General features: G+C 43.7%; 1 protein-coding gene across 1 annotated transcript; it reads right to left on the bottom strand.

Moving 5' to 3' along the window:
- Positions 1 to 5,856: 5,856 nt before the first annotated feature.
- Positions 5,857 to 7,283, bottom strand: LOC120678060. The gene is given in 3 exon segments (XM_039959221.1): positions 5,857 to 6,239; positions 6,317 to 6,389; positions 6,736 to 7,283. Coding segments are annotated over 3 exon segments (960 nt in total). The 5' UTR covers positions 7,240 to 7,283.
- Between the last annotated feature and the right edge of the window lie 6,303 nt (positions 7,284 to 13,586).

Genomic DNA, 13,586 nt, shown 5'->3' with positions numbered 1-13,586 from the left:
GACGACTATGAGGAGGCACATTTCGGTGAAGGACCGTAGGAGGAGGAGCCAGAGGCAACCACAAAGGCGTTTTATGAGCTGTTGGAGGCGGCACAGAAGCCCCTTCACGGCCAAACAAAAGTTTCACAGCTGGACGGCATTGGACGCCTAATGGCCTTGAAGTCCCAGTTTGGGGTGAGTCGAGACGCCTTTGATAGTATGTTGATCGTTTTTGGCAGCATGCTTCCGGAAAATCACATTCTGCCCAAGACAATGTATCAGGCGACGAAAATTCTTGGTGAACTGAAGATGCCATATGAGCAGATACACTGTTGTCCGAATGGGTGCAACTTATTTAGGAAAGAGCACGAGGCTGAAACTTAATGTCCAAAATGCAAAGTCTCAAGGTTCTTGGAGGTGGATGCTGGTGACGGTCAGCCTAAGAGGCAGCTCACGATTCTTGTGAAAATTGTACGTTACCTTCTGTTCATTCAGAGGATCCAAAGATTGTATATGACCGAGGAAACTACGAAACAGATGACATGGTACAAAAAAAGGTGTTCGATAGAACCCTGATAAGATGGTGCATCCCTCCGACGGTGAGTCATGGACTCATTTTGATGAGATTCATCGTGAGAAAGCTGAAGAAGCTCGTAATGTACGTGTTGCGCTAGCAACCGATGGGTTCAATCCTTATGGTATGATGGCCGCATCGTACTCGTATTGGCCTATGTTTGTTATCCCCTTGAATCTACCCCCCCCGGCGTTCTCTTTCAACGACATACCATATTTGTGTCGTTGATTATTCCTGAGCACCCATGGAATAAAATGAGTGTTTACATGGAGCCTCGATGATTTGATCAAGGCATGGGAGGAAGGGGTGTGGACGTACGACCGAGCGATAAAGACAAACTTCAGAATGTATGTCTGGTACCACTACTCCCTGCATGACCTCCCGGCGTATGGCATTTTCAGCGGATGGTGTACTCATGGAAAATTGCCATGCCCAACATTCAAGGCAACTCTGCAATTCATTTGGTTGAAGAAGGGGGGGGGGCAAATATTCGTCGTTTGATAAACATCAACAATTCCTTCCTACTGACTATCCATTTAGAAGAGACACTAAGAACATCACGAAAGGTGTCGTAGTTACAGAACCTGCACTACAGATGCTGACGGGTGCCGTGCTTCATGCTTAGATAGATGCTCTCTAGGTCAATGATGCAGGTGGTTTTGTGGGATATGGTGATGAACATTCCTGGACTCAGATCTCTGGCTTGTGGAGGCTTCCCTATATTAATTATCTGCTCCTTCCACACAACATTGATGCCATGCACACTGAAAAGAACTGGGGCGATGCTCTTTTCGCAACTGTCATGGACATCCCTGATAAGACGAAGGACAACTTCAAGGATCGAGTGGATCTGGCAATGTTGTGCGATAGACCAAGATACGAAATGAAGGCTCCGAGACTAGGGAGACAATGGAGGAAGACTCCGGCTAATTTTGTCCTAACAAGACCCCAAAAAAAGGAAGCACTAGAGTGGATCCAAAAGTTACAATTCTCCGATGGGTATGCAGCGAATCTGAGGAGGGAAGTCAATTTGACTACGATGCGAATCAATGGGTTGAAGAGTCATGACTACCACATATGTATTGAGCAGCTTCTTCCGGTGATGGTTCGAGGCTATCTCCCTGATAATATCTGGCGAGTGTTGGCAGAGTTGAGAAATTTCTTCCGCCAGCTGTGTGCTAAGGAGTTATCTCGGGCCATCATTTCGGACATGGAAAAAAGTGCCCCCCTGTGTTGCTATGTAAGCTAGAGAAGATCTTTCCACCCGCCGTCTTCAATCCGATGCAGCATTTGCTTCTACACCTTCCGTATGAGGCACAGATGGGGGGCCTGTGCAGTACCATTGGTGCTATCCAATTGAGAGATGTCAGAAGATTCTTCGAACGAAATGCAAAAATAAATGCAAAATTGAAGCTTCAATTACAGAGTCATATATTCCGGAGGAGGTGTCAAACTTCACAACCAAATATTATGGTGACAACCTTCCTAGCATGCATAATCCACCCCCTCGTTACAATGCTGGCGATAACGAATCGAGTCTCAGCATTTTCCGAGGACAACTTGAAAGTGCAAGTGATGCGAGGTATAAGACCTTGAACCATGAAGAGTGGCGTCGTATCATGCTATACTATTGACCAACCTTTACGAGGTGGAGCCGTATATTGCGTAAGTTCTCAATATTGTTTCCACTTCACGAGTTTCCATTTCACGAGTTTCCACTACTTAGCATCCAACCCCCTTTATCATGTTTGATACAGGGAATTTCAACAACTATTTTGGCGTCGCTCAAGGGCTCCAACCCCGATGGAAATGGAGAGTCTTCTTAAAAATGGCGCGGGAAATTCACAATCCGATTTCATTTATTGGTTTCAACAGAAGGTAGTCTTCAATTAATAGTTCTATTCCATTTCGTTGTCCTCGAACTATATGACAAACTATCCTGCATACGCTTGCAGGGCCAAACTGATTCGTCCATGAGTGCTGAGTTGAGACAGGTTGCCGATAGTTTTATCTACAGGGTCAAGTCGTTTAACATTTATGACGTGAACGGATATCTCTTCGACACAATGAGATATGAGCAGAGTCGGCCCAATCAAAGAACCACGAATACCGGCATTTTTACGCCAGGTCAAGATGGAGTCGAGTATTACGGAAGAGTTGAAGAAATATACGAACTCAAGTTTCATGGTTCTGTACCGCTCACTCCAGTCATTTTCAAATTCCATTGGTTTGATCCAACCTTAACAAGGCATACCACTAATGTTGGCCTAGTCGAAATTTGACAGGATTCAACGTTACAAGGCGATGATGTCTACATTATGGCTTAACAAGCCACACAAGTTTATTATCTCTCATACCTGTGCCAAACCGACAACCGTCTTCGGGGTTGGGATATTGTGTATAAAGTATCGCCACACAGCAAACTACCTCTCCCAAACAATAAAGATTACAATAATGATAGAGAGTTCTTTCAAAAAGAGGGGCTACAAGGGAGTTTCGAGATAGACTTATCCGACGTGATCGGAGTGGAAGTCGACAATGAAAGGGTAGTTGACGAGAAAGTTGGAGATGAGGTTCAAAATATTCAGGACTTACAATTACTAGAGCGACTACGTTTAGGCAGAGACAGTGAAGACAACATTCCTTCTTCGGATTCTGCTGGTTATGTTGACATAGCTGATAGTGATGATGAGAATTACGATCCAGCTAATCCCGATTATGATGACTACTTCCAATACATGTATGACTTGCAATATTTAATATATATTATGTTTATTTGTACATATATTTTCTTCATTTTCATCTATTTGCAAGTATTGTTTATCTTGACTGATTCGTTCACTCCTTTTGATTTCAGGTAACTAAATAAAGATGCCAGGCGGTGGCAAGATGACTTGGCTGAGCTCCTTGTACAGGGGCAGTGGTGGAGGAGGCGGTAGTGGGTCCGATGCACCCGAGGGGTCCGAGAGCCATAGTGTTCGCAAAGGTGGTGGAGGAGGGGGAGGGAAAGGGAGAGGGAGAGGTGGAGGAGGAGGTAGTGGGAGAGGTGGAGGAGGTAAGGTGGGGAGGAGGAGGAGGGAGAGGACCCCTTCTCCTGTAGAGGACGAGGAGGAGGAGGAGAGGGAAGAGGAGCAGGGGAGCTAGGAGGAGTAGAGGGAGGAGGAGTAGGGGAGCGAGGAGGGGGAGGAACACATGGAGGGGGAGGAGGAGGCCGAGGAGGGGGCGGCAGGAGCTAAGCTGCAGTTGAGGTTGCGTGGACCGTTGCAACTCCCGCGACAGCCGATACCTCCAGCGAGGCGCTCAAGTGCTAAAGCACTGGCACTCGGCAAAGATTTAAACTTTGCCGAGTGCCAGGGGTTCGGCACTCGGCAAAGTCTCCGTCACCGGTTGCCCCACGTGTCAACTTTGCCGAGTCTCGTTCGGCACTCGGCAACATCTTTGCCGAGTGCCCGAAAAAAGGCACTCGGCAAAGCCCCCTTTGCTGTCAGGGGCTTTGCTGAGTGGCCTTTGTCGAGTGTTACACTCGGCAAAGACCCAGATTCCGGTAGTGTACCTTGGCACGTTCATGGGTCCATCATGTGCCGAACCATGTATATGGTACTGGTGAAATTTAGTTAGTATTAGTGATAGATTCACCGTACATTATATACAGTACAACAACTTAGGTTGATTGCAATTTTCATTTAATTTAAATTATATACGTAAAGAATTAATGGGTACATTGCGGTACCACTATATATATTGAAACATGCGCCTATTTGTCTTAATTCAGGATCATCCTAACATTAACCATAGATTAAAAACTGAGAATAAGCAGCTAAGAGTAGTGCGCATGCTAGTCGGCTCATGTTCATCGAGCAGATAGTCCAAGAGGTACAGGTCCATCAGCTTTTCCCTGTTACCATGCGTAGCTTTATGTCATTTCCTTTGTACTCGTACCTGCCATGTTTCAAGAAAAAATCAAATACCAAACAAACACATGTGAATAAGAAAAAAATACATGTATCTCGAGACTATTTTAACGCACAGGATAAGCTCTACTGGAGCTCCAGGGTGTACCGATCATTTTTCAGTCTCCTAGCCCATTTCAGATCCTGTGTGTGTGTGCCCGTGGATTTCCCTCCACGCTTATTTCAATTTATATTGGGTTCAGTCCTTCCCTTTCTCTCACATGAATTTGTGTCATATTTGTATTTAATAATTTCTATATTTTCAAAAATAATAATCTAGAACAATAATTTCAAATCTATATTAATATATCCATTTGAAATGGCTATAGCATTTGAAATTGCCGTAAGATAATGTGGCAACCATGCAAGAAATGTACCATCGTTTCCATTAGTTATGGCTGTTTGAAATGTTGGTAAGTTTGTAATGTGGCAACCACAACAGCTTATAGCCAAATCAAATGACCATAAAACTGTTATTTCTTATTAGTTTGTAAGACAAGAGTGGTACGGTATTCGGCCTGAACACTAGATCACTTGTCTTGTAGATAATTATCAGACTAAATGGACATTTAATTGAGCTTAATGGCAGATTAACGGGGATAGGCGGTAGATTAAGGGCTAGTTTGGAAAAGGAGGGGATTAAGCCCCGGGGCATCGCTCCCCTACGGGGGCCCCCGCACGATCGGACCCCGGGGGTGCGCTCTCCCGCCGGTGGTGCCATCCCGGGCAGCATTTGGCGGACAGACCCGTGGCATGCTCTCCCTCCCACCGGATGATAAAATTATTTGGCTCAAATAATATTCAATTCATTCTCAACCAATCGCAATGCAAGCCAGAGTAGTTTTCCATCGATCAAATCCTAACACGTCCAATTCATCCATCACACAATATTTTTGAGAAATTCATGAAAAATTCTACTGATTAAATACCCAACCATTTGAGCAATAGCAAAGATAATAGATCATAACTAAAAAGGAAATAACAAGTTTGTCTCTACGATCGATCTCAAGTCTTCATGACTGGGGAGTAGATAACTCAAGGGTCGAGGCTGCACTTGCATGTCTCGTGGCAGGCTAGCAGCAAAAGCAGAAGCACGCGGTGAACAGGCTGCCAAATGAAGAAAGAAACAATACCAGGCATCATCATCAGGAGTAAAAATATGATCAGTAGGAATTAAAATTTGATTGCTCAAGCAGCACATATGCAATACACAATGAACTAAGGATCATGAAGACTTCACTAGATATAGCTAATAGCAACCTTTTACCATCGACTAGATCTTCTGATCATTGGAATAGCTCATTGCAATCTGCCTTCTGCTCATCAGTTAGTTCTTCTATGGCATCCACAACGTCAATGCACATCTTCACGTTTCTTCTTCTTATTGAGCTCCTTCATAGTTTTTTCAATCTGGTCTTTCTTGAAATCAATGTAGTCTCCAAGTCTTGCTGCCATTTGACTTTGCTTACATTTCTTGCCACTGAAACCTTCTACATCCTCTGAAGTTTGATTTGTAGCAGCAGATTGAAATTCAATGCTCTCGATGCCATCAAGACCAGAATTGAATGGATTTCTACTAGGTGTTGTGTTATGGGTGCTTTGCTCTGAGATACTTCTATGAGGTATATGTTCGATTCGCTGCTCAGTTCTCTGAGGTGTAGGTTCAACTCGCTGCTTAGTTCTTTGAGGCGCAGATTGAGTGGATGTAAAATTTATATCCCATATGGCAATACTTCCTATTGTACAAGTGAGTTATTAACAAGTGAATAGATAGAAGTGAATTACTCAACTGTTAGCTAGATAAAAGTATTACCTTCATACAATAATTCCAAGCTGGTAAATAAAGGAAAAGACTTCTTGCGGAATTTGCTGACTTTAGGATTATCCTATTTGAACACAACAAAATATATAATTAGTACTTAGGAATCAGAATAGACACCTCAAGATTCCAAACCAAATCGATTGCTGATTAGTACTTCTATCAGATGTTGATCCCTCCCAGCCGCATGAGATGAAAGTAAATTTCAAATCAAAGTCACAGGCACACATCACATTCTGTGACAATGTTCTATTCCTGTTTCTGTAAGGAGGAGCTCTTTCTTCGGAAATGGTGATTGGGACATGAGTACCGTCTATAGCACCAATAGAAAAAAAAAGAAATCAAGGAATGAGAGTTGGAACCTTGTGTTGTGAAGTTGTGATTAGAGCAAATATTCGATACCTATTACGAACCTGGAATAAAGGCATATATCGAGGATCAGACGCAATCTTGACATGTGTCTGGTTTACATTTGGCAGCTTCACAAATCTATGAGTGAGAACTGGAATTATATCGAAGACCTCTGTAATTTTCCGATACATTGTCTCTCCACTATGTTGGAATTCCTTTTTTAGCCTCTCGGTGCTAGCATTATGATATAGCATGAACATAAACATTCCTAACTACTACTCAATCTCAACACAACGAGTATCACGTAATAAATTCTCCACTCTGAGAAAACATGCTACTGCTCTAAAAATATGAGACTCCATCCTAAACTCTACTTTGCACCACCTCTCATGACCTTCTAAAATTTCTTTAACCTTTTGTGCCCCAGATAGAGATGAGGTATGCTCTGGTATCTTCTCATCATACATGCACAATTGAAGGGCAGGGACCATAACTAGAAATAGTTCGTCGTCATCTTCTTCCTCATCTAACATGAATCTTCTAACTTGATCCTCCCAAGAATCCATTTTCTAGTATGGATATAATATTATTTGTTAGCAAAATAGTGCTAGCTAGCTATATGGAAACAGCAGCAAATAAAAAATTGGACAATGCTTGAACCCCGGTTTAAACAAATAAAGGAAAAGAAACAAGATTAATAATTAGTAACTTCTGATCTGCAAAGAGAACAATGAGAAATTGAACCGTGAATCATAGTCTCTACATTTGCACTTAGAACTGTTCGGACTTTATCTCATTTGAGGTCATTAACACGGACTACAGTTCAGGGCGTTTCCACAACGAGTTAACTTGGTCTTATTTTGAGCTGCATCTTTATGCAGGTTGCAAGCTCTATTATTCTGGTTGCAAAAGGGCAAATTTGCTAGGCATGAACCACAAATAGCCAAGGCCTTGTGTGGTCCACCAGATGAGCAAACTTTTTTTATTTGAAAGCAAAACAGTTCACCAGACAAACAAGAAGCATTTTAAACTTTACTACGACAACATATTCATGTACTAATCCCTGAATTAACTATACCAATCTCAGACAAAGAAACGGCTAGAAGCCTCACCTGCTGTGCGTGATCTCAGACAAAGAATTGGATCTTGGAGATGATGACCTTGAAGTCAACAAGATCTGCAAGAGCAAGCAAATAGCAACAATTTCAGGACGCAACCTAATTTAATCAGCAAGTAGCACATAAGCATCTCCAGAAGCTACACAATATATTACTTTAGATGAATTAGGAGTTGCCTAGCCAACAGATCATAAATTCTCCAGTATTGAAAAGCAAACATACCCATAAAAATGCCAGCCTACACATGAGTGTTTGTTATGCCAAGCCGTCAAAAATATAACAGAGGGAGGGGGGGTGAACTGATGCGCTATGCAAGTTCTTTGGTAGAGCATCTGATTCAGCACAATTAACTCATTTCTAAACCTGGTGTGCTAGCATCTAATTGTAAGAAAATATTTTTTTGGTACAAGCTACTGGCCAACTCACACACAAAAAAATAAATAAATAAAACAAACATAACTAGCACATCTGAACAATTTTGCACATCTATTATCTGCACCCTACAAATCCGAGCAGCTACCTACTACTGCTACTACCCTGAATCCTAAACATAATGGATAGTGAGGAACTGAGGAAACGAGAACGCATACCACACACAAACACACAGTGTCAGTTCGCGGCGTGTGGATCTGGTGATGGCGAGATGCGGCGGCGGAGGGGAGGGCCCACTGGCTCGTCGCGCCCGAGGTGGGTCAGCTCCGACGAGGATGGAGCGGCGGCGGCGCCTGGACGCAGAGGAGGAGCGTCGCTTCTCGCCTGGACGTGACGCGGCTCAGGGAAGCGCCGCCCGGACCCTCGACGTGGGGAGCGCTCGTCTCGGGAGGAAACGCGAGGTTAGGGTTAGACACCCCTGTGCCGTGGACTTCCAAACAGCCGGGAAATTAGGCCCGTGGTCGATTTACACGTGGGTTTTCAACCCCGGGAAAAGGTCCGATTCCCTCCCGGATTTTGGGCTCCCAAACTAGCCCTAAATGGAGAAAGGTGGCTAGTATATAGCATTTAATAAATGCATTTGAAACAGGCAACACAATAAGATTTTAGGTAGTATAGTAGTAATACGAGTACGTGAGGGAGTGCGAGCTTGACGAAGAAGATGAGCAAGGAGAAAGAGCACGATAGGTGCTTTAGAATATTTGATCGATATCCTCTTCGGAAGTGGTGCGCTCCTCTTGGGAAGGCTGTTCCTAGCTTGGGCTGCAATTGGTTGCTGCACAGCAGCCCATGGGTACAGGGGCGGGTCCAGAATTTAAAATTTGGGTATTCAACATTTTCAAAGGATAAAAAAAATTTGGCTGCCAATGTCCGTTGCGCAGTTTTCAAAGCCGCAGGCCGCTCGCGTCTCATCGCAGGCAGTCGTCGCCTGCCGTACCGTTAGAGTTTGCTGCTGATGATCGAAAGCGGAAAAAACGCGGCTACGCGGGAAGGAGAATTGGAATCGGGATGGATAGAGAGCTGGGGACCTGTAGTCAGTGCCAGTTGGGAGTCGCGGTTGGACTTAGAGGAGGGGAAGTAGGCCATTTGAGCCCAAAAGGCAACATGAGATTGGAAAGTCTATTTTGTGATGTTAGATCATCTCTAAGATACACTCTAAAAACTATTCTAATTACGAATTTAGTATTTTTAGTGGAAAATCTCTCTCCAAAAGTTCTCTAAAACCAATCCCTTAAGGTAGCAACATCTATTCTAAATCATCTTTCTCTGTTCTCAGATCTAAAAACAAAAATCCACACCCTATCCCTAATACTTGCTATTTGAAAATCAGATCTTAGACCTTCATCCTTCAAACTCGCGAGTCACGTTTCCTAATATGTCGAAGTTCAAACAATAGGATATCTGGTATATGGAAATTGTTGTGGATACACGATAATATATACATGACGAAGTAATATTTAGGGTGACCCTCTACGTAAGGATATATAGAGAGTTAGAGATTAGAATATAAAAATATGTAGAAAAGTTAGAGACTTGGATTTAAGAATTCTTTTAGAGATTATACATGTTGTATACTATGTATATATATTTTTTGTTCACAAAATTTTGGGTATTCAACTGAATACCCATGCATCAATAGCAGGCCCGCCCCTGCATGGGTAGATCCGTCACAGCCACATATCGGCCCTGACACTCGCTCCCATCCCCTCCCATCATCTCTCTAGGGTTTACCATACTCTGGACCTGCAACATAGCCTGCCCTTGATAATGGCCGCCATGCTAACCTCGGCCACGCCGAGGCACGTCAACAGTGCACACACGCATAGGTTAGGTTGCTTCGGCAACGGCACCACTAACGGAGGGCTCCGGGTGCTCCGGCTCCACACCACTGTAGCAGTACTGTAGTGCACTGTAGCCACCCGGAGCCGGAGCCGGTGGAGCTATGTTTTTCTAGCTCCACCGGCTCCACTTGTTCTCTAGTTCATTTTGGGTGTGGATTTGCGTTCTGGCTCTGCACTACAGTGTGGAACAGTACAAAACAGTGTCGATACAGTATTATTTACTGTAGCATGGAGCTGGAGCCGTTTGAGGCGGAGCTCTCGCAAACGGAGCCTAAATTACATGACCTCCTAAGTCCCGACCCCACTGTAGTCCAGGCCGCACACTACTAGAAAACGGGCCATCGACGATCTAGTGGAGGAAAATTGGCACCGGGTGGTGGTACCAACCGGTTCCAATGCATCACCATAGGAACCGGTTTGAACCACCACCCGGTACCAAATGAAGACCGCGCTAAAGACACCGGTTTATAGGAATAACCGGTTCCTATGGAAATGAAACGTTGCAGCTGCCAGGAGCTCGGGCCTAAGGCACCGGTTGGTGCCTTGACCCGGTTCTATTGAATTAATTTTAGCACCGGGTCATTGAAATCAACCGGTGCCTTTGGCCCGAGCCTATAAATACCCCAGCCCCTCCCCCTCTCAAGCTGCCGTGAACTCACTGTTCATGACAGATGAGTGGGATGAGGGGAGGCGAATTTTTGCTTTTTTTTTTGAAAAAAGGTTAGTTATTTTTCTTTATAACTTAGAAATTAATTTTTAGAAACAGTTATTACTTGATTTAGTTTATATATGTGATAATTATTTTTATTTGTAGCATCTTATTGTAGTTATATACGATATCAATTTATTTGATAGTTGAATACTATCAAATTATTGTATTTATATGTTTTTTCAATTTATTTGATAAGTGAATAGCATCTATTTATTATAGTTATATGCATTATCAATTATATAAATATATTGTTATAAATTGGTAGTATGAATGAACTATTTGTACAGTACAATGATGTATATAAATGTATTGTGGACCCAGATGAGTCGGAAATGGATGTACATGGCCGACCGGCGTTCAAAGGAGTTCATGGATGGCGTGTGTTGATGCTTCTTAAAGCGCCAATTTACGTACCGCAAGCGCACGAATCGTGGTAGTTTTTCCCTTAGAGTACTCCCCCAAGATTTATCATTCGTGGATCGGAAGCGAACCGACTAGGGTTTACCATCTAATCTATCAAACATATCCTAAACATGAAGCGAAGATTGCATATAAATTGAACACTTGATAGATATGAATGAAGCATAAGTGTTCATCACACTCACAACCGTAGATGAGATAACACAACCAAGGAGCTAGGGCCTATCGTCTCTAGGTACAGTTCTAGTGAAAAAGGTGATCAAAGCATAGATTGCATCTCAACTAAAGGTACACGAAATCATCTTTTAGAAAGTCAGCTCGCAAGCAGCCTACTTTCCCAAGATCGCCGGTGCGAGGTGCGTGTCGACGCCTAAGGTTTCCCAAAGCTTTACCCCAGACTCCCATGGTACTCGCCATCGATCCTATTCCACATCATGTCGTCGCTAGAACTTTTCCCTCCGCCATGCTGTCACCACACCAGGGTAATCAACCACTAGCTAAAACATGCTACCTCAACGTATCCGCAAGATGTAGACTAATTACCACGAATAGATCTAATCTTACTATGAACATATGGATGCATTACATATGAGAAAGAAAGCATACATTGAAGTAGACCAAAGTCGAGACAACTAGAATAAAGAGTAGATTGATATAACCATCGTGTGTGTACATACCCCGACGAATATTGGGGATGACTCTCGAACCCCACCATGGCACAACCTCGCAGGGAGGCCATGGCGGCTAGGGGTGGCCTAAGCCATCTCCTAGGTACCCTCGAAGACTTGCGGCGGCCATCGTCTCCCTCCGGTCTTAGCCCTAGGTTTTCGTCGAGTTCTGGGTGGATTGGATCCCCTCCCTTGGGTGCCTAGGGGGTTGTATTTATGCCCTTGGGGAGCCTTGGGGCGTGTTCCACCTTGCCTTGCACGAGATCTTCCTTGGGAGAGAAGCAAACTTGGTTTCCATAAAATCAGCATCGTCCAGATTTTCCTGTTTCGCAGCCCTTCCTTGCCAACACCATATCTCCTATGTCCGGACTCTAAATAATGCAAATTCGGTGTCCAGATTGTGTGCCACGAAATTATATCCAACTTTAGTATTCATTGCTTTCCTTGGAAACGAAGATAAGATCCCCAAAACAGCCTCGGAAGAAAATCTGTCTGATTTCGGACTTGTCTGCGCAGCAGGTATTTCGGGGGCCATATCTCCTAGCTCCTTGACCCGAATTGGGCCTTCCATATGTCCAAATCGAAGCTATCATCGAGGCCCACAACTTTGGTATTCAACCTTTTTCCATTAGAGGCCGTTTAAGTTTCTGAATCCGCACCGAAAGATCATGCTGTTTGCGCGAATATCTCTCGGGCTGAGATGATCTCATGGGTAAACCTCCAAATCTCAAGCCCATCTTCCTCCATGTGGCTTTTCTCGACATTTTGACTTTCTTCACCTTTACATGTGGGCTTTAGACGTCATTATCTCTGCGATTTAGATAGGGGTGCTTGTCGTCCATGCTCCAGCATCTTCTGTTTAAGTCCCCAGAGTTTTACGGCTTCGTGCTTTGGTCCTTGGGCTCTCTTGGAAGGTGGATGTGCATGAATGAGCTTCGAATCAACATGGGCTTTGGTCCTTCCTTTGGGCTTTGGCCTTCATCTTTCTTCGTGTTAGCGCTCGATCATGGGCCTCGTCATTTCATGCTTCAAAATAGGCCAAAAACCTACAAAAACGAAGTTCCTCCAAAATATATGTGCAAGTGTGAAAATGACCAATAATTAGGCCGGGGTTAGGACAGTTAGTGATTTTGATATTAAATTCATGCCATTATCAAGGATAAACAAGGGATAAAGTGGGTACTTACGGAGCGCCAACAGCGTGCATGAATTCATAGAAGCGGCCGAGAAACACAAGTATGACGGTTTCGTTCGTTGTCCATGCAAATTCTGTAAGAATGAGAAGGATTACTCATCATCAAGAACCATCCATAGTCACTTGTTCAATAGTGGTTTCATGCCAAACTACTATGTTTGGACCAAGCATGGCGAAAGAGGAATTGTGCTGGATAATAATGTAGAAGAAGAGGACAGGATTCATGACTTTGCAGTCAATTATAATTCCTTTTTCAATGACACTGCAATGGGTGAGCCTGAAGAAGATACTGAAGGATACGTTGTAGAAGATGATCTTGGTTAGATGCTGCGCGAAGCTGAGGAAGGTTGCGAAACAGAAAAGGAATCGAGAGATCTGAAGCGTATGTTGGAGGACTACAGAACATTGTTGTACCCTGATTGCAAAAAAGACCAAAAGAAGTTGGCTACCACATTGGAATTATTGCAATGGAAGGCATCAAATGGTTTGTCTGACAAGGGATTCGAGGAGTTGCTGAAACTTATAAA

The sequence above is a fragment of the Panicum virgatum genome, chromosome 6N (genome assembly GCF_016808335.1).
Source record: "Panicum virgatum strain AP13 chromosome 6N, P.virgatum_v5, whole genome shotgun sequence".
In the NCBI taxonomy this organism is placed as follows: Eukaryota; Viridiplantae; Streptophyta; class Magnoliopsida; order Poales; family Poaceae; genus Panicum; species Panicum virgatum.
Note: the sequence above shows the minus strand (reverse complement) of the source record. Positions and strands in the feature narration are given on the sequence as shown.